This window comes from Melospiza melodia, chromosome 19, assembly GCF_035770615.1.
Source record: "Melospiza melodia melodia isolate bMelMel2 chromosome 19, bMelMel2.pri, whole genome shotgun sequence".
Lineage (NCBI taxonomy): Eukaryota > Metazoa > Chordata > Aves > Passeriformes > Passerellidae > Melospiza > Melospiza melodia.
Genome location: NC_086212.1, coordinates 8,156,385 through 8,175,330, shown reverse-complemented (window position 1 = coordinate 8,175,330; position 18,946 = coordinate 8,156,385). Strand labels below are relative to the sequence as shown.

The 18,946-nt window shown below is 61.7% G+C and overlaps 4 protein-coding genes across 7 annotated transcripts; 2 read left to right on the top strand and 2 right to left on the bottom strand.

Moving 5' to 3' along the window:
• Window positions 1-1,269: 1,269 nt before the first annotated feature.
• On the top strand, window positions 1,270-3,200 carry SNX21 (sorting nexin family member 21). 2 transcript variants are annotated; one of them, XM_063172321.1, is made up of 3 exons: window positions 1,270-1,546; window positions 1,681-1,828; window positions 2,267-3,200. In XM_063172321.1, the coding sequence occupies exons 1-3, from the start codon at window positions 1,270-1,272 to the stop codon at window positions 2,793-2,795; spliced, it is 954 nt and encodes a 317-aa protein (XP_063028391.1). In that variant the 3' UTR covers window positions 2,796-3,200. The 2 variants fall into 2 exon arrangements, with proteins under 2 accessions (XP_063028391.1, XP_063028390.1); XM_063172320.1 differs by having other exon boundaries at window positions 1,681-1,835; window positions 2,124-3,200.
• A 350-nt stretch (window positions 3,201-3,550) lies between these two features.
• Window positions 3,551-6,920, bottom strand: ACOT8 (acyl-CoA thioesterase 8). The gene is made up of 7 exons (XM_063172322.1): window positions 6,419-6,920; window positions 5,598-5,881; window positions 5,379-5,515; window positions 4,909-5,134; window positions 4,501-4,658; window positions 4,026-4,217; window positions 3,551-3,922 (listed from the first exon to the last, which is right to left on the bottom strand). Exons 2-7 carry the CDS (start codon window positions 5,810-5,812, stop codon window positions 3,804-3,806), a joined length of 1,047 nt encoding a protein of 348 aa, XP_063028392.1. The 5' UTR covers window positions 5,813-5,881; window positions 6,419-6,920; the 3' UTR covers window positions 3,551-3,803.
• On the top strand, window positions 6,007-18,748 carry CTSA (cathepsin A). 2 transcript variants are annotated; one of them, XM_063172316.1, is made up of 15 exons: window positions 6,007-6,129; window positions 14,852-15,012; window positions 15,084-15,195; window positions 15,314-15,364; window positions 15,637-15,723; window positions 15,817-15,972; window positions 16,276-16,367; window positions 16,661-16,745; window positions 16,853-16,944; window positions 17,102-17,180; window positions 17,319-17,467; window positions 17,539-17,614; window positions 17,723-17,812; window positions 17,934-18,035; window positions 18,149-18,748. In XM_063172316.1, the coding sequence occupies exons 1-15, from the start codon at window positions 6,022-6,024 to the stop codon at window positions 18,230-18,232; spliced, it is 1,524 nt and encodes a 507-aa protein (XP_063028386.1). In that variant the 5' UTR covers window positions 6,007-6,021; the 3' UTR covers window positions 18,233-18,748. The 2 variants fall into 2 exon arrangements, with proteins under 2 accessions (XP_063028386.1, XP_063028387.1); XM_063172317.1 differs by lacking the exon at window positions 6,007-6,129 and adding an exon at window positions 14,594-14,642.
• On the bottom strand, window positions 11,646-14,410 carry NEURL2 (neuralized E3 ubiquitin protein ligase 2). 2 transcript variants are annotated; one of them, XM_063172324.1, is made up of 2 exons: window positions 13,311-14,410; window positions 11,646-11,984 (listed from the first exon to the last, which is right to left on the bottom strand). In XM_063172324.1, exons 1-2 carry the CDS (start codon window positions 13,988-13,990, stop codon window positions 11,873-11,875), a joined length of 792 nt encoding a protein of 263 aa, XP_063028394.1. In that variant the 5' UTR covers window positions 13,991-14,410; the 3' UTR covers window positions 11,646-11,872. The 2 variants fall into 2 exon arrangements, with proteins under 2 accessions (XP_063028394.1, XP_063028393.1); XM_063172323.1 differs by having other exon boundaries at window positions 13,315-14,392.
• Window positions 18,749-18,946: the final 198 nt, after the last annotated feature.

The window sequence follows — 18,946 nt, the reverse complement described above, 5'->3', positions numbered from 1 at the left end:
CCTGTTCCGGAAATGGCTCCATTTTTTCGTGCTTCTGAGGAGTGGGAATTATGCCCGGTGCCTCCTCGAAGGCTCAGTCCTCACACTCACAGCCCATGCCAGCCACTGCTGCCAGGACCGGCTGGGGCCCGTGGCTCTGGGGACACACTGGCCTAGTGGCCCATACCCTGTGGTGCTCAGAGCCCCAGGGCTGCAGTGGGGACAGGGTGACAAATCTCTGTCCCATAAGGTCCCAGTGCCTGGGGTGCCCAGGGGTTTTCTGGCTCCTGCTTTTGCTGGGACTCCCATTCATCGGGTGGGAACTGGGAACAAGTCCAGCCCCTAGTGCATCCCACCCTGCCCAGGGAAGCTCAGGGGTCCCATCTGAGCTGAGTAGGGTGCAGGGTGCTGGAACAGGGCACACTGAGCAAGCAATGGACAGAGCGATGGCAGCAGATGTTCCTCGATATTTATAGACATTCCCAAGGAAGCAGGGAGGAGTGAGCAGACAGACACTAAAAAAGGCTGGGCAAGTGCCGGAGGTGCTGGCTGGCCATGGGCCGCGTGGTGAGGCCGACTGAGGCCGGGGTGGCAGTGTGCCAAGGTGCCAAGGTGGCCCGGGACACATCCCCGAGTCTGGGCTAGCAGGATACAGCGGTGTTGGGGAGTCTGGCTGTCAGGGCACAGCGGTGCCAGGGTATTGGGGTATCAAGACCCTGGGACATCACAGCGCCGAGCACCGATATGTGTGGTTCCTGTGGCCCCAGGGCAGATATCCGGGGCTCGGCCCGACCACGACATCCCGGACAGGGGACAGAGGGGCCGAGACCGAGAAGGGCGGGGTCGGTTCCTAGGCAGGGGCTGCGGGCAGAGCCAGGCTGAGCCCTGAGCCTGATCCGAGAGTCCCGGGCGGTGCTGCAGGGACCGATCCCGATCTCGGCCGTGCCGGGCAGTGCCGGGAGAGCCGATCTCGATGGCGCCGGACGGTGCCGCAAGTGCCGATCCCGATCCCGGCCGTGCCGGGCGGTGCCGGCTCCACCGCCCCGATCCGGGTTCCCGGCGGAGGCGGAGCCGCGCAGGGAGGATCCCGGGACGAGCCGTGGCGGAGCGGCCATCGCTCGGCACCACCCGGCTCGGCTCGGCCCGGCCCGGGGCAGCGCGAACGGCCCGGCCCGGGGGCAGCACCGGGAGCGCGTCCCGGGGCCGGGCTGTCCCCGCGGGGGGCCGTGCCGCGGTGGGCAGCCCCGGGCCGGGCCGTGTCGCGGTGCCGGCCCGCACCCCCCGGCAGCGATGGCCGCCCGCATCCTGCACCGGCTGCGGCACGCGCTGGCGGGCGAGGCCGGCCGCGAGGAGCCGGCGGGCGGCGGCGGCGAGGCCGAGGACTGCCCGGAGAGCTCGGAGCTGGAGGACGACACCGAGGGGCTGTCGACGCGCCTCAGCGGCACCCTGAGCTTCACCAGCCACGAGGACGAGGAGGAGGAGGAGGAGGAGGAGGGGGACGGAGCTAGCGAGGAGCTGGAGGAGCCGCCGCAGGCGCCGGGGGCGGCAGCGGGCACGGAGGACGGAGGCAGGTGCTGGGGCGGCGAGCTGGGGGGACTGGGGTGACTCCAGGGACACTCGTGCGATGGTGGCGTCCGACAGCCCGACAGATGTCAGAATCCTGTCCCCACGGCGGGCACTGACACCCCTCTCCCGGCACAGAGTGGGTCTCTGTGGCGGAGCGTCCCGGCGGCAGCCTGCTGACCCGGCAGCTGCAGGAGCTGTGGCGGAGGTCGCGGGGCAGCCTGGCACCGCAGCGCCTGCTCTTCGAGGTCACCAGCGCCAGCGTGGTCAGCGAGCGCTCTTCCAAGTACGTGGTGAGTGAGCCCGGCGCGGCTGGGCGGGCACGGGTTGGGTGCGAGTCTTGCTCTCCCTGGGGCAGGGATGCTTATTTTTTTCCTCTTTCCCCGTGCTGCTTGGATGGTGCCGGCGGCTCAGATGAGCCTCAGGTAACTATGGCTGATGGGTGCTGTGGCTGCAGCAGCCCAAGCCACTCCCTTCTGTTCGGGCAAACTCCCCCAGCCCCTTTGAGGCCGCACACCCCGCTGTGCTTGTGCCGGGAGCAGCATGCCCACAGCACTGCCTGACACCTGCCTCCCCCGCAGCTCTACACCATCTACCTGATCCGCTCTGGCCAGTTTGACAAGGCCCCTGCCACCATTGCCCGGCGCTACTCGGACTTCGAGCAGCTGAACCGCCGCCTGCGCTGCCGCTTCAGCTGCGACATGGCCAGCATTGCCTTCCCCAGGAAGAGACTGCGCCGCAACTTCACCGCTGAGACCATTGCCAAGCGGAGCCGAGCCTTCGAACAGTTCCTGTCCCACCTGCACTCCATCGATGAGATCCGCCGCTCTCCTGAGTTCCTCGAGTTCTTCTTCCTGCCGGACCTGCAGGCCGCGCAGCGCCTGACGTGCACGGGCATGTACCGTGAGGCCCTGGCCACCTGGGCCAACGCCTACCGCCTGCAGGACCGCCTGGGGGTCTGCAGCTCCGGCCGCTTCCTGCTGACACTGGCGGGGCTGGCCGTGTGCCACCAGGAGCTGGACCAGCTCAGTGAGGCCCACGGCTGCTGCGAGCAGGCGCTGCAGCTGCTGGAGGCCCAGGGCAGCCACCCGCTCCTGGGACCCTTCCTGCAGGCCCACGTCCACCTGGCCTGGAAGGTGGGCAAGGACAAGCGGCGCTCGGAGGCCCGGCTGCAGGACCTGCGGGAAGCGGGGCTGGGCCTGCAGCAGCAGCCTTCCCTGAAGGAATGCCTGATCAAGGAACCTCTGGAATGAGCCACCTGTGCTCACATGGGTGGGAGGGGAAGCTCACACACCTGTGGCAGCTGGGAGCAGCGAGGGAAATGCCACAGGTGGCAATGGGGCAGGGAAGCAGCACTGCAGTACCACGGGCAGCACAGTCCATGCCTGGAGCTGCCTCCTGAATGCACTTTCTCTGTGGTTAGTCTGTTTTGCAGGGCTGGGGACTCACGGGGGTCCACCACCCACACTGGTGCTGCCCAAAGCTGCTCCTCCTCTGCAGGGGATCCTGGAGTGGCTGAGACTTTAGCTGGGACATACTGGCACCTTGCAAGGGAACGGGAAAGCTTCTGGCAGGGTCCAGGGCTCTTGCCGGGAACTTCCCATAAAACTTACACAATAGAAAGGACTTTATTAAATAAAGTCTTGGCAGGAAGAAGAGCAAGGCGCCTGCTGTGTCTCTTTAGCCTTACTACCCCAGGGCATCATCAGTGGGAGGCCTCAAGCCTCCACATAGAGGTGGGAGCTGCCTCATCCCCTTCTTCCAGCTGGGCCCAAGCCCAAGCCCAGTCCTAGGGAGGAGCCCAAGGACAAGCAGAAGCAGCTACTGAGGAGCCAAAGCAGTGCAGAAGTGAGAAGAGGAAACAACGTGAGCCAAAGTAGCACCTTCCTCTCCTGTGACCCCGCCTGGCGTGGGGGCAGAGCTGATCCACTGTGCTCCTGGCATTGCCCGCCCTCGTGCAAGCCCAGTCACAGGTCCAAGGGGACAAACTCCAGGGACAGAGTCCAGCTCTTCACCCAACGGCTTTATTTTAAGGTGGGTGAAAGATAGCTGATGGCAGCATGTGCTTACATGCTGTGCAGCTAGCAGCTGGTTGCAACGATGCTCTGTTGGTCACAGTCTGTCGCAGACACCTCTGGCACCAGGACTTCCTGCAGTGCTTGGTCCCACCTGGTCTCCTTCCTGTTCCTGTCCAGGTCCTGCCTTCATCTCAGTGTCCCTCCCTGGGCATGCTTCAGCCCCAGTCTGTAGGATGTCCTCAGCTAGAGCTTGCTCTGGGTTGGTGTCTGTTCCACCCTGATGACACCTTCCTGTGCGCAGGTGACAGCCAGGACCCCATCCCTGCGCCACAGCCGTCCCTGCACCAAGCCCCGGCACCCACCTGCAGAGAGAGAGAGAGACTGTCAGACTGCAGCCCACTGCCCCAGGACAGGCAGGGCTGGCCTTGCCCATCAAGGTCTCCCAAAGACACACTAAGGACTTACCAGCCCAGGGGCTCTCACACTCGTACAGCATCCAGTGGTCAGCTCGGAAGGGCGCATGGAACCACATGGAATGGTCGAGGGACACCATGAACTTGACGCGGTACTGCCGGTGCGGGAGCAGGGCCGTGCCCAGGAAGGCGTAGTCAGAGATGTAGGCAGCCACACAGCAGTGCACCTTCATGTCAGTCTCTCCTGCAGAGCAACCAGCACTGCCTATCCCGTGGGGGCCCCTGGGACATGCCTGGGGTGCTCCACTCCCCTGGAGCCAGCTGCCAAGCACAGCTGGAATTCTTCCAGACTTGTTCCCTTTGCCATGCCATGCCCCAGCATCACCTCTGCAGCCACACCTGTATTACAGCCTTGAAGTACCCAGGCTGGGGCACAGGCAGCCCCCTAATCACAGCCCTCCCAGCCCACTCTGTTGAAACAGTGCTCCCCCTTGGCTTGGGAGGCACCTGGACCCAGCAGGACCCACCTATGTAGCCTCGTGCTCGCACCCAGAAGAGCTGCTTTGGCTCCTGTGGCTCTGAGCTGAATATATCTGGTGGGTTCACAGGTTTAATGTCGATTGGCACATCTTGAGCTTGGATCTTGGTGAGACGCTTCCTGTATCCCTCAGCCAAATTAGGATTCCTGCAGCCCAGCACAGAGAAGCAAGGTTAACACCAGACAGGCAGGTTGGAACACATCCTACTGGCAGCAGCTCCAGCCCAGGGACCCAGGGGCACACAGAAAGACAAGAGGGGCACAGCTACTGTTGTGTCCTGCTCCTCTGTTCCCCTCTCAGGCACATTTGAGAATTCCTCAGACAGTATTCTCCCACACCTCCCTGTGCCCCAGGCACCAAGGGGCATCCCCAGTGTGTCCCTTCCACCCCACTCACTGCAGAAACTTCTGGATGAGCTCCTCCTGTGTCAGCAGCTCCTCGGGGGGTGGCACGGTCGGCATGGTGAACTGGTGCTGCACTGGGCTCCCCTGCGAGAGCTGGAAGGAGGCCTGGCAGGTGAAGATGGGCTTTCCATGCTGGATGGCCTTTACAGAGCGAACAGAGAAACTCTTCCCTGTGCGGGTCCGCTCCACCTCGTACAGCACCGGCACCTTGGGGTCCCCTGGCACGGGAAAGGGACGGGAAAGGGACGTTCTGCGGCCGGGCCACGGCGCACCGCGCACCGGCGGAACCCGCCTGCAGAGGCCGGGCCCGGCAGCGCCACTCACGCCGTCCCTGTTTGCTGGCAGCGGGATGACGACGCTCCTCACTCCTGAGAACTTCCCCAGCGTCCCAACCCCTGCCGGGCCCCTGCCGAACCCCAGCACCCCGTCCCCGCCGCCGGTTCCCCGGTTCCCCGGGCGCACCTGTCCGCACGAAGTAGCAGTGCAGCGAGTGCACCTGCTCGTCGCGGCTCACGGCGTGGGCCGCCGCCACCAGCGCCTGCCCCACGATCTGCCCGCCGAAGAGGCGCTGCGTGGCGGGCACCCAGTGGTGCTGGCCCCTGCGGAGACAAGGCGGCCGCGGTGAGGGGGGCGGCGGAGGAGGAGGCGGCCCGGTCCCGCTGCCCCGGCGTCCACCCGCACCTGAAAAGGTCGACCTCCAGCCGCTCCAGGTTCAGCACGCTGGTGATAAGCACGCTGCGCAGGTCCCCGGGCGGCGGCCCGGATCCCGGCCCCGCTCCAGCTCCGCCGGCGTCGCCTGGGGCCCCCATCACCTCCGTGAACCGGGACCGGCACCGCGACCCGACCAGCACGGCGGACCAGGAAGCACCGCCCACCCGGGGCGCGAAGGCCGCCATGTGATTGGACAGTAGAGCTGCCAGTCACCCTTGTCTTGTCAGGATGCTCTGGGCCGGTTGGTTCGCCTCCTGTCAATCGGGAGAAGCCGGCGCTGATTGGTCACGATCAGGGTGCGGGCGGTGCCCCGCTGGTTTAACGGGGATGGCGGGGTGGGCTTGGGCGGCTGAGCGGAGCCCGTCCGGGCGTTACGCCGCGTCCACCGCTCGCCATGCGCCCGCTGCCTCACCTGAAAGGGCTGCCCCTACGGGCTGCGGAGCTGCGGCCCGGTGCGCAGCCACAACCGGCAGCACGGCACCGCTGTCCGCCAGGACGCCAGGTAAGGCCCGCCCGCCGCGTCCGGCTGGAGCTCGTAGCAGCCCCCGTGGCAGGGCCGTGCGCCCGCGGTCCCCCTGTGTAGCACCGCCAGGCCCCATGGCGCCGCCGGGCACCGCCCCTGTCCCGTACCTGGCTTTGATAACCGGGCTGATCCCGGTAGTGTGATGCCCCGGTACCGGGGTGCTGCCAGCTGTGCCACACACCTGCTGTGTTCGCTGTATAGCTCCTGCCTTTCCCAGCTCAAGGCCCCAAGCATCTCGGCATCTGCAGCATTCCCCAGCTGTCCTTACCTCACTGCAGGGGAAGGTGATATCAGGTTTCCCTCAGGGAGCGCTTCATTCCACGGCCTTCACTTCTCCAAGCAGATGTAGTGACATTGTTTCCTTTCCATCTTAGCTGGTGGATCTGCTTGTGTGCACAAAGGCTACAAGGTCACTCACCAGTTATGCAACTGCTCCCTTTGCCCTTTTAAAATATAACTTGACTTCTTAAAATACAATTTAACCTCGTTCCTTAAAGCTTTTGTTGTCACGTTCTAGCCTGCTCCTCCAGAGCTGCAGAACCGCGTGCTTTAGGGATAAAGACACAAATATGTGGGTATCAGCTTCCACAGCAATGTGATGAAGTGCTTCTTCAAGCAGTCACTGAGAGGAGGAGAAGGGAGGACAAGGCCTCCATCCCTTCCTTGTGGGGAGCAAGCAGTGAGGGTGGAAAGCAATGCACTTGTTGCTGAAGAGAGACAACAGGGAGAGTGCAGTCTCTGAGCCTTTAGCTGCTGCACAGCGGTGCGGAGGGAGGACGGGGAGGCAGCCAGGCAGGAGCCGATGCCCGCACGCCGCCCCGGGGAGCGGCCACAGCGAGCGGCGCTCCCGGTGCGATGCACGGCGGTCACAGCGAGCGGCGCTCCCGCTGCTCCCGGTGCGATGCACGGCGGTCACGGCGAGCGGCGGTCACGGTGCTCCCGGTGCGATGCACGGCGGCCGCGGCGGGCGGCGCCCGAGCGCTCCGGTGCCGCCGCGGCGGGCGGAGCCCAGCGCCGGTGAGGCCGCACCGCGCCGCCACCGGAGCGCGGCAGGGACCGGGACACGCCGCGGGCCCGCACGGACAGCCCCAGCCGCGCCTGCCCGGTGCAGCTCCCGGTGCTCCCCCTCCGCAAGCGGCTGTGCCCGGAGCACCGAGCGGCCGGCCGTGATCGCCGCCGGGAAAGCCGTGGGTGCAGGCACTGAGAGCCACCGGCAGGAGCTTCTCGTCGTCCTGAGAGCCCTCATCACACCGGACTGGCTGCCTCAGCTCCACCTTCAGCGGCCGCTCGAGGATGGGATCTGGGCAGCTGGGGGGGAGCAGAGGCTTCTTCATGGAGCTGGAGGTTGTCATCCAGGGTTAAGTCAAATTTTCAGTGCTAGGCTCTCTCTGGAGAGCTGCATCACCACCTTGGCCTGGCATTAAGAAGAGTGTGTTTCTAAGGTCCCTCCTGATGCCGTGACACTCTGGTCCCCATCCTGATCACTGTGCTGCTCAGGCAGTTCCCCAAAGTCTGCCTATTTCAGACTTGCCTCTCTGGTGTGCCATGGTAACACATCCCAGAGTTCTGGCCAGGCTTCCCCCACTGTGGCAGCAGCTCAGCAGAAGCAGCAGCCCATGTCAGCCTCTCTTGTGGCTGTTCAGAGTCGTGTGATCGTTCTCCAGAGTCCACCAACTCCCTGAAACACCTCATGCTCTTCTCCAGAGTGAGCTGGCAAGCTCAGCTCCTGTTAGATCCTGTCTCCTGTGGCAAAACTGGAGGCCACAGAAACCTCAGAGGATGACAGTGAAGATTAGATTACCCAAAGGACTGAAGACAGCATCAGGCAGTCTTTGAGTGGCATTTGCACAGAGGCTGCTGCCAGGCTGTGCCTAAGGCAGTGGTTTGGAAGTCCAGGCAGCTGATTTGCACCAGGTAGGACAGACTCAGTGTACAGATCCAGGAGGATGCCCACCCTGTGGGGAATGCACTAGTGGCAAGTAGCTACACTTGCCACTTCAACCTGGCCTTCCAGCTGCCCTGCTGGCACATCTTGGCTGTGCTGAATTCAAACAAGAAGCTCTTGCAAAGGGAAATACTCAGTAGACCATGGGAGAGGAGATGTGATGCCCATCAGGCTGGGTGAGACAGTGCTGATGGCCTCTTGGAGGTCCTAAAGAGCTCCTGGACCAAGTCTTTGGATAAATCCCTCGTGATTATCCTTCCTCACAGCAGAGATCAGCCACAGCAATAAGGACTTGGAGCACAGGACTCTGTGGGAGCTGGCTGACAGCTGGATCAGCTCCACTGAGGTGAAGTTCCAGCACTGAGTGGGAGCTGAGCTGGTCGCTTCCACTGTGTCCTGTCTTGCACCTTCATTCCCCTCAGCCTGTCATTTCCTCGGCGTGGAAGGGGCAGTTTGGGTCCTTGATCTGCTGAGTGAGCGACACTTCTTGCACGGGGCAGCAGAGGAACTGGACTGGGAGCTCCTGATCCTGCAGGAAGGGTCACAGTCACTGACCTGGCTAACAGCTGTGGCCAGGAGCCAGCTCTGGGTGGTGCAGTGTGGGAGGTGCTGCTATCCTATAATCTGCTGAGTTGGAAGGGACCCATTGGGATTGTGTCCAACTCCCAGTCCTGTGCAGGACACCACAAAAATCCCACCATGTGCCTGAGAGCGTTGTCCAGACACTTCCTGAACTCAGACAGGCTTGAGGCCAAGACTACTGCCCTGGGGAGCCTGTTCCAGTGCTCAGCCACCCTTTAGATGAAAAACCTTTTTCTGATAATCTGCCTCACCTTTATACCATTTCCTCGAGTTCTGTCCCTGGTCATGACAGTGAAGAGATCAGTGCCTGCCCCTCTGCTTCCTCTCACGAGACTGCTGAAGACCACAATGAGGTCTTCCCTCAGTTTCCTCTTCTCCAGGCTGAGCAGACCAAGTTACCTCAACTGTTTCTCAAAAGCTTCACCTCCGGTCCCATCACCATCCTCATGGCATCTTTTGAATAATGTCCTCTAATAGTTTAATGTCTTTTTTATATTGCAGTGCCAAAACTGCCCCCAGGACTTGAGGTGAGGCTGCACCAGTGCAGAGCAGGGCAGGACAATCCTCTCCCTTGCTGGCAATGCTGTGTCTGATACCCAGGACAGGACTGACCCTCCTGGCTGCCAGGGCACTGCTGATCATATTCAACTTGCCATGGACCAGGTCCCTTTCCACAGTGCTGGTCTCCAGCTTCTTTTCCCCCATGGGTATATACCACCAGGATTGCCCTGTACAAGGTGCAGTGTGTCACTTGCTCTTGTTAAACTTCATACTTTTGGTGATGACCCATCTCTCCAATTTGTTGAGGTCTCTCAGCAGGGCCTCTCTGCCCTCAATGGAATTGACAGCTCCTCCTAGTTTAGTGTTCTTAGCACTAAACATTAATATATTACTTCATATTCCTTCAAGTCCTGCGTCCAAGGCGTTAATGAAGATGTTGAAGAGAATTGGGCCAAGGGTGAAACCCTTTGGAACCCTTCTAGTGGCTGGACACCAGCCTGATGTCACCCCATTCCCTCCAAGTCTTTGTTTGTGCCCAGCCTGTGAGCCAGTTACTCACCCATTGTGCAACAGGATTATTCAGCTGCAAGCTGGACACTTTGTCCAAAAGAATACCGCGACAGACGGTGTCAAAAGCTTTGCTGAAGCCCAAAAACATTACAGCTACTGGCTTTCCTTGGTCAGTTAGGTGGGTTACCCTGTTGTAGAAGAAAATCATGTTCAACAAGCAGGACTTTGCCCTCATGAAGCCATGCTGGCTGTGACCAGTGTTCTCCTACAGGTGTTTTTCAGTACCTGCTAGAATGATCTTTTCCATGATTTTACTGGGCACTGAAGTGAGACTGACAGGCCTGTAGTTTCCAGGGTTATCCTTGCTGCCCTCTGAAACTGGGACATCGTTTCCCAGCTTCCAGTCATGTGGGAACCTCTCCAGATTCCCAAAACCACTCCAAAATCATCGAGAGCCTTTGTGATGACATCAGCCAGTTCTTTGTGGTTTCTCAAATTAATCCCATAAGGGCCCATAGATTTGTAGGGATCTAGGTGCAATAACACATGACAAAACTATTTCATCCGTGGCCAGCACCTGCAGGTCCTTGCAGCATCCAGCTGTGAGGTGTTGTGCAACTGAGCCAATAAATCACCCTGGTGTTGTTTGGGAGCTGAGCCTGTCCCTGTGCCAGCTGCAGCCACCCCTCCCTGCCCAGGGAACAGAGCATGGGGAATCAGCAGGGCTTTGGGCAGTGCTCCTCAGCCGTCCTGTGGTGCCTCAGGTGGCAGGAGGTGGCAGCTCCTGAATCCCTGCAGTCCCACTGCGCTGCAGCCCCTTGCAGAGCAGGGGTGTTGTTTGTCTGGCTGCAGCAGCTGCTCTCAATTCCTCCAGAAACAGGAACCCGCCCTCGTGTGCAGGGGTCACTGCCGGGCAGATAACACTGCGGGGAGGTGGGGAGCAAAGGCTTCGTGCAAGGGTGGGGGAGGGAAAACAGCCTGTGTGCAAACTCCCTGCTCTGTGGGAACTGCTCTGGAGTGGGTGAGCTCCTCAGCCCCAGCAGCTCCCAGCCTGTTGTTGGGACATAGCAGGGAATGTGACAGACCTCGCTCCATTGCTGTGGTTTGGTCACTGCCCATGTTTTCACATCGAATTTAGCAATTTCTTCATTAACACTTTGGTGTTGATGGACTTGGCTGTGGTTGAGGGCTGGGGATTTCCTTTGAGCACGAGTTTTGTAACATGATCTGATACTATCGAGTCTCTGACTAAATATAGCATCGTGTTTCTTTAAAACATCTTTTTGTCAGCTCAGAGCTGCTTGTTTCCCCTTTGGTTGTGCTGTGGAAGAGGCCTGGAAGGCTTTGCCAGCCCCTTTGCTATCTTTCTGGAACCCCCCTGATTTTAGGAGACCTCTCCCCTCCAGGCTGTTCCTCTGCACAGCTGCCACCCTGCCTCCCCTCCAGCCTGCCACAGGCACTGCAGGATGCCATCCTCACCTGCCAGGGGCTGAAGGGTGTGGTTGAGGGCACAGAGCAGGGCATGGAGCTCCAAGTCAGGATTGCTGTGCCCCACACCAGGTCACTGTGACTGGCTCTGTGGCCACAGACACGTGCCCAAGCAAGGGCTGCTGCCAGCACTGCTATCTGGGTGCTCCAGCATCTGACTCGTCCCCCTCCAAGCTGAACACACAGGAAATAACTCATCATTCTCTGGGTAAACATCTTTCCCAAGAGTGAAACTGCCCAGGATGAGTGTCCAGCTGTAATTTACCTCCACGTGAGCGCTGTGCTGTGTTGTGCCCTCCCACGCTCCACCCGCTCTGATCCACCCTTGACAGTCCCACTATAATTCCAGGGACATGTCCTGAACCCCACAGGGCTGTGGCCTGTGCTCCCTTCCTCACTGGTGGAGGAACTGCTCCCACAAGGGGAAAAGCACAGGGGATCCCAGCCCCCGAAGCCTCCTTTGACAGAGTCTTGTCTGGAAGCACTTTATTGCAGTCTCTGACCCACATCAATCCCCCTGCCCGTGCTCTGGGCGTGCCACACCATCAGTGTGGGGAAAATCCCAACCCCACTTTGCTCTGCTCTCATGTCAGCCCTTCAGCAGCACTTGAAGGGAGGGGCACAGAGCCTGCCAGGCAGCCATCCCTGGGGGCTGTTGATGTGGGGGGCAGCCCAGCAGCACCCTCAATACCTCACTCATGTTGGCAGGAGCTCTTGAGTAGCGGGGGCAAGTCCAGGCCATCGATGGCCAGGCGGTGCACAATGTGTTTCTGGATAACCAGCCGGCACAGCGTCTGCAGGGAAGGAACTGCAAGAGAACAGAGAGTGTACCTGAGCTGGGCAAGTCAGCAGTGAGGCTGAGCACAGGGGGGTGGAGGAGCTGGCAGAGCTTCTCAGAGGCACTGTGGTAAAAGGCAGTGGTGGGTGAGTTTGTTCTGTGGCATCCTCCTGCCCTGGGCTCAAACTGGCTGTGCGGGGGCTGGTGCCAGGCTGCTCCAGCAGGGCTGGAAGCTCAAGGGCCCCGGGCAGCAAAGCTCTTCCCGTTATTAGGAGGAAGGCTGAGAGACAGTTATGTGCCCAAGCTGTGTTTGACTGTAGCTGGTTTGCATTTCTTTCTCTGGCGGCTGTCAAGCAACTCCCCAGGGTCTCACACACCCATGCTGTGCTTCTTTTCCATCCCACTCCCTTGGTCTGCCTGCACTGGCCCCAGCAGCAAGCTGCTGAGTGAGTGCAGGCTGGGGCTGCACTGCCTGCAGAGACAGTGCCCACCATACCTTTGGGGCAGACTACCATGAGAACTGTCCCCTTGGGCACCTGCACAGAATCTGCCTGGTTCCTGCTCCTGTGATACGACTTCCCAGAGCCATGGGTGGCTCAGCAGCATGGGAACTGTCTGCTGCAGCCACTACTCTCCTCAGCTGTTACACCAGGGAGAATACCAGGTTCCAGCCTTGGGACAGACGAAGCTGCTCGTGACATCAGCATGTGAAGCAGTGGCTCCCAGTGCTGGGGGCAGGCAGTACTCTGACTCTAGCTCTTCTTCTGGCTCTGTCTCACCTCATCCATCTCCTCATTTTTCCAGCGTGGTGCTAATTAGCACTTATTAGCGTGGTCCCTCCCAGCAAACTAAGGGACACGGGCTAATGCCCAGGCTCCGATGGCATCACAGGGTGCCTGCCCAGGGAACATCATGTCTGGGGCACGCAGCAGGCGCGTGGGCGCCCTTTGCTGAGCCCTGGTGGGTGTAGGTGGATGTTTTGATGCCAGGGCAGGATCTTAGCTGGCTCTGGTTGCCACGTGCTGTAGGCAAGGCTGGGCACAGCAAGGCCTCACAGCTGTGGGACAGCCCCAAACACCCAACCCTATCACTCTGCTCGGGAAGGGTGGCCAGGGGTGTCTCTCCCTTAGCCCCAGCACAGCGCTCAGTGTAGAGCTTTCATCAGACACTGCCCAGCAGTGGTACTGTGGATCTCACCTGTGCTCCACAAGGACCAGAGGCTTTCCTGTGCCTTCTTACCTCCTGTGTCCCTCTGCCCAGTGGCACACGCCAACCTTCCCTCTGTTGGCGACTACGGCATGACCCCACCAGAGCTCCCCCGCTCCTGGCCCACGCAGCAGGGAGGGGCACAGGTACCTACAGCCATAATCCACGGGGATCACCCGGACGCTCTTGGTGGAGGCAAAGACGTCGATGACGGCGTAGAGCGGGCGTGAGGCGGGCAGGCCGCGGGCGCTCGGGCCCATGTCCTCGCCGTTGATGACGATGTGCATGTCGGCGGTGCCGTCGGGCTGCGGGGCGTACAGCACCCCGATGCGGCTGCGCCGGGCGGTGGCGGGCAGCACGTTCGTCTTGAACAGCTCATCCAGGATGTGGCTGTAGCGGCCGGGCCGGCTGCGCCCCACCAGCGTGTCCCGCGGGATCCGCACCCGCTCGATCAGCAGGAAGGGCTCCCAGGGCCGCCCCCGCGGCTGCGCCTGCTCCCCCTCCAGCACCACGCGGTTGTGGTTGCGGGTGATGGCAAACACCCAGGTGTCCCCCAGGCTGACCAGGTCCGGCAGCGAGTACTCAGGCACTACCTCCAGGCTCTGGGGGTCATGAGCTGTCAGTCCCACGCGCAAGTGCCCGCACCAGCCCAGCTCCTTCTCCTCAATCTCCACCAGGAAGATCTGCCCGGGTGCCAGAGGCTCCTGGCTGAAGCAGAGCCCGTTGGCGAAGCTTTCCACCCGCGTGGCTTGTGTGTGCGAGGCGTCCAGGCGGATGTTGGCGCCGTGGATGTGGTGGAAGCGTGCAGCAAGCCGGCACCGGGCAGCCATTGCTGCCCGAGCTATTTTTAACTGTCCCTGTCACAGCTGCCGTGAGGTGCTGACAGCCCGGCTGGGAGGGACAACCGGAGGGCTCAAGGGGGGTCCTGGTGCCATGGGGGCGGTTCGGGGGGCCCTGTGGCTGCTGGGCACAACCGGGCCCAAACAAGAGCCACAGACATTCCACCCTGGACTGTCCAGCGCTGCCACCTGGGCCGGGGTGCCTGGCTATGCCCACGCTGTCCAGCAGCAGCTAGCAGTGCCCGGTGGCGCCCAGTGGTACCAGTGATATCCAGCAGCGGCCAGTGGTCATGTCATGGTGATGACTGGCAGTGCCTGGAGATGCCCGGCTTTACCCGGCGGCGCTGGGTGGCACCCAGCAGTGCCCGGTGGTACCCAGCTGTGGCCGGTGGTGCCCGGCACCCCGTTTGGGTATGGGGCCCCATCGGTGCCCCCTCCCCACTGTCCCGGTCCCGGTCTGGGGCCGCTCCCACGTGCGCGGGCGGGGGCGGGGCGGGCACGGGGCGGGGCCGGCCGCCCCCGGGGCGCTGATTGGCCGCCGTGGGGCCCCGCCCCGCTCACGTGAGGGCCGCAGGTCATATGGGCGCGTGTCATGTGCCCGCCGTGACCGCCGCCTGCGAGCGCCGCGCCGGGAGCGGCCGCGGTCAGCGGGACCGGGGGGCGCCGGGACGGGACCGGGAGGACGGGGTGGAGGGACCGGGACCGGCGCCAGGGGAGCCGGCTGGGCCGGGACGGGGGTCAGCCCCAAGTTGGGGGGACCGGGCCGGGGCAGGCGGGCCGGGGCGCTCGCGGGGCGCTGCCGCGGCCGTTCCTGACCGACAGCAGCCTGAGCGTCCCTTCCGCCCACCGCAGATGGGGCCAGTGTTGCTGTCGTCGCTGCTGCTGCTGGGCTTGGGCTGGGCCGCCCCCCGGGACCATGAGGTGACCTACCTGCCCGGGCTATCCAAGCAGCCGTCCTTCCGCCACTTCTCGGGCTACCTCTGCGCCGGGCCGGGCAAGTACCTGCACTACTGGTACGTGGGACTGCGCCTGGCGACGGGGGGGCATCGGCTGGCACCGGGCACTCACAGCTACATGTCCACAGGTTCGTGGAGGCCCAGAGTGATCCCCAGAACAGCCCCCTGGTGCTGTGGCTGAACGGCGGCCCTGGCTGCAGCTCCATGGAGGGCTTCCTCAAGGAGCATGGCCCCTTCCTGGTTAGTAGTCACTGCTATCCCGTGGCTCAAGGACTCAGGGGATGACCGGCTGCGTGGCACGAGCCGTCCAGCTGTGTCCTGTCCTGCTTTGCCCATCAGTCACCACCTTCTTCCTCAGATCCAGCCCGATGGGGTCACACTGAAGTACAATGAGTACGCATGGAACAAGGTACAGGCACTGCTTTTCTTTGTGGCTTTGAGACGGGGTGGCCGTGAGCCAGTTCCTGCTCTCTCCATGGAGCCGATGACCGCTGCTCCCCTCCCACCCAACACACCCTCCTCTGGAGTGTGCTGTTGAGCAGCGCAGGAATGTGGCCATCCCAGTGCAGCCTGGGGCGGGCCACGCTCCTGTGGGTGCTGCCATGGGCGGGGCTAGCAGTCCTTGGCCCCACTGAGCCAGAGGGTCTCCCCTCATTGCTGGCTCCTCTGTTGTCCTTGCAGATTGCCAATATCCTCTATGTGGAGTCTCCTGCTGGTGTCGGCTTCTCATACTCTGATGACAAGAAGTATGCCACAAATGACACGGAGGCAAGTGACTGGGAGATCCCTGCTCCCCTGCCTGCCCACTCCTGGCTATGGGGTGCAGCCTCACCACCTGACTGTGCCACCTTCTCCCTGCAGGTTGCTCACAACAACTACCTGGCACTCAAGGATTTCCTCCGGCTCTTCCCCGAGTACTCCAAGAACGATCTCTTCCTCACAGGGGAGAGCTATGGAGGGGTCTACATTCCCACACTGGCAGAGTGGGTGATGCAGGACCCCAGCCTGAATCTGAAGGTGGGCAGCTTGGCTCTGCCCAGCCGGGGAGCAGAGGGCTTGGCACAGCCAGGGTGGGACAATTTAGGATGCAGGGCACGCCTGTCCCTGCAGCCTTTCATCTCTTCCTGGGGTTCTGGCAGCAGCTGCTGGTGGACGTGTCTGTCCCTGCTGCCGGGGGAGTGTCCTCAGGCACCCCCAACCCTCCCTGTTCCCTCCGCAGAGTAAACAGTTCCACATCTGCTTCCTGCCTGTGGCTGCTGTGCTGTGACTGCCCCGCGGGGAGCTGGAACACAACAGGGTTGTTTTCTTCTTGCCTCGCAGGGAATCGCTGTGGGAAACGGCCTCTCATCTTATGAGATCAATGACAACTCCCTGGTTTACTTTGCCTATTACCACGGGCTGCTGGGGACCGAGTAAGAGCAGAGGGAATGCTGGATGTGCCATCCCTGTGCAAGCAGGATGGCTGCACAGCTGAGGCTGGGGCTGTCTGGGTTGGTGGTGTTGAGACAAGGGCAGCACCTAGCCTGGCCAGCATCTGGGCTGTGGCTCCGTGTCCCAGGGCAGCTCCCATGGCGGGGTTTGTTTGTGGGGTAAAGAGGGCACAGGGCCAAGCTGTGTGCCTTGTGGCCACTGGGCAGAGAGCTGCAGGGCAGCTGTCATGTCAGTGTTGCCACCTGGTCCAAGTGGTCCTGGTCTCTGCCCACAGGCTGTGGAAAGACCTGCAGGCCTATTGCTGCTCCGAGGGGAAGTGCAATTTCCATGACAACTCCAACCTGAATTGCACACTCAAGGTGAGGGGAGCCAGAGCCCCTATACATGTGCCCAGCAGAACGTGCCTGGGCCCACAGGTCCACAAGGGTCCTGCTGAGTCCCAAACCCTTTTTGTGATTGCTTGCAGATGGGGGAGATGATTCAGATTGTAGAGGAGTCTGGCCTCAATATCTACAACCTCTATGCCCCATGTGATGGAGGTGTCCCCGGGAGCATGAGGTGAGAGCTTTGGTTGCACTGGCACAGAGGGACGTGGTGGGCTGGGCAGGGGGCCCCTCTGGGATACATGGATGGTGCTGAGGACTCCCCCCAGGAGAGCCCTTAGCCCTTGTTCTCCAGCGTTTTCAGTCTGTCCTCATACTCTCTCTGGCTACAGATATGAGGGTGATTATCTCATCACACATGACCTGGGCAATTCCTTCATCCGGATGCCACTGAGGTTCTCCTGGCGGCAGGTGAGCCGAGGTGCCCGTGCTGCTGGGCTGTGAGCAGCCTCTGTTCAGCCAGTTGTGCTGTTGTGGGCAGGAGGGGCAGAAAGCAGCTGCTCTATGGGGCAGGTGCTGCTGTGACAGTGACTCTCTTGACTCTCCCAGAACCTGTTCCGGATGCCAGTGGCCCGAAAGAAGGTCCGGATGGACCCGCCCTGCACCAACTCCACAGCCCCCAGCATGTATCTGAACTCCCCTGAGGTGCGGAAGGCTCTGCACATCTCCCCTGAGGCCCCAGAGTGGCAGGTGTGCAGGTGAGCAAGCTGTGGGCAGGGAGGGACTACTCTGAGAAGGAGCAGACATGCTGCCATTGCTTCCTCCACAGCTTCGAGGTGAACCGCAGCTACAAGCGCCTGTACATGCAGATGAATGAGGTGTACCTCAAGCTGCTGGGAGCCACGGTGCGTGCAAGGGAGCCCACAGACCCTGGAAGTCTCTCTGCCAGCTCAGCCTCCTACCTGGCTGGGGCTGCTGCCCTGCCAACAGCTCACTCTCTCTCTGCTACACAGAAATACCGGATCCTGGTGTACAATGGGGACGTTGACATGGCTTGCAACTTTCTCGGGGATGAGTGGTTTGTGGATTCCCTGTGCCAGAAGGTAAATGGGCAGGGCCCAGGCCAGGCCAGTCACTGGCTCCAGGCTATGTGCTGTAGCTGGCTGTGGCAGGAGCGTGGGCAGGGCCAGCCGCAGGTGCTGAAGGCACTGCTGCTACTCCCAGGTGCAGGTGGCTCGCCGGCCCTGGCTCTACACGGAAAACGGTGAGAACCAGATCGGTGGCTTTGTGAAGGAATTCACCAACATCGCTTTCCTCACTGTCAAGGTAGGGCTGAGAGCTCTGGGGGCCAGAGATGGGGCTGTGGGTGGCTGCAGTCAGGGTCGGGTGATGTCAGCAGCACCCCACCCACACTGCCAACCACTGTCCCTTTCCTACAGGGAGCTGGCCACATGGTGCCCACAGACCGGCCGCTTGCTGCCTTCACCATGTTCTGCCGCTTCATTAAGAACCAGCCTTACTAAGAGCTGCAGAGGTAGCGCCCGGCGCTCCAGCTGCTCCCACCACCCCACCCGCCCTCACCACCGGCACCTTGCACAGCCCGGCCTCGCTGCTGCTCGGCTACACCACGGACCTGTCATGCCTGCAGCCTTCTCCCCCGGCTGGACAGGGTGAGGGGCATGGGCTGGGGGACTCTGTCCTTGTGGGACAGGCGTTGTGCACCTGCTGCAGCCACACCTCCTCCCTTGTGGCTTCCTGTCTTGCCTCCTCCCTGTCTGCGGTGGCAGCTGCGTCCCTCCCAGGCAGGGAGCAATCCCCAGCACTTCCCCTTGGCCCCACATGCACACAGCCTGGGCAGGCTATGAGGAGCAGCAGCAGGGGGTAGCTGGGTCCTACTCACACCTCTACCTTGGCTCCCACCACCTCTGCTCCCACTGAAGGAGGCTTACCACCACTACCACAACAATCCCACTGCCAGGGCCCGCAGTGCTTCAGGAACTCGCAATAAACTCTGACCAAGGCGGTTCTGCTCCTCCTCACGCCTTTGTGCCAGCCCCTGCTTCGCTTTCCTCTGCTCTCTGAGGAGCACCAGTGAGTGCCAATGCCCTTTGCCAGGGAGCTCTGGGCTCTGTGAGCTGTGCCCTTTCTGCAGGAGTCCCTGCATCCTGGAAACGAGTGACCTACCTAAGTGGCAGCAGCACAGTCACTGTGAGCCCTCTGGCACTGCACTGAGCTGC

Bases quoted from the DNA above. Each gene is read 5' to 3' on its own strand.
- ACOT8 (XM_063172322.1), bottom strand. From the start codon at position 5,812: ATGGCGGCCTTCGCGCCCCGGGTGGGCGGTGCTTCCTGGTCCGCCGTG. The intron at 5,516-5,597 runs GTGCGGGTGGAC...TTGTCTCCGCAG, and splicing joins CTGGAGGTCGACCTTTTCAG to GGGCCAGCACCACTGGGTGC. The intron at 4,659-4,908 runs GTGAGTGGGGTG...GCTGGGCTGCAG, and splicing joins CTCATCCAGAAGTTTCTGCA to GAATCCTAATTTGGCTGAGG.
- NEURL2 (XM_063172324.1), bottom strand. From the start codon at position 13,990: ATGGCTGCCCGGTGCCGGCTTGCTGCACGCTTCCACCACATCCACGGC. The intron at 11,985-13,310 runs GTACCTGTGCCC...GTTCTCTTGCAG, and splicing joins CCCGTGGATTATGGCTGTAG to TTCCTTCCCTGCAGACGCTG.
- SNX21 (XM_063172320.1), top strand. From the start codon at position 1,270: ATGGCCGCCCGCATCCTGCACCGGCTGCGGCACGCGCTGGCGGGCGAG. The intron at 1,547-1,680 runs GCAGGTGCTGGG...CTCCCGGCACAG, and splicing joins AGCGGGCACGGAGGACGGAG to AGTGGGTCTCTGTGGCGGAG. The intron at 1,836-2,123 runs GTGAGTGAGCCC...CCTCCCCCGCAG, and splicing joins AGCGCTCTTCCAAGTACGTG to CTCTACACCATCTACCTGAT.
- CTSA (XM_063172316.1), top strand. From the start codon at position 6,022: ATGCGCCCGCTGCCTCACCTGAAAGGGCTGCCCCTACGGGCTGCGGAG. The intron at 15,013-15,083 runs GTACGTGGGACT...ACATGTCCACAG, and splicing joins GGCAAGTACCTGCACTACTG to GTTCGTGGAGGCCCAGAGTG. The intron at 16,945-17,101 runs GTGAGAGCTTTG...CTCTGGCTACAG, and splicing joins GGTGTCCCCGGGAGCATGAG to ATATGAGGGTGATTATCTCA.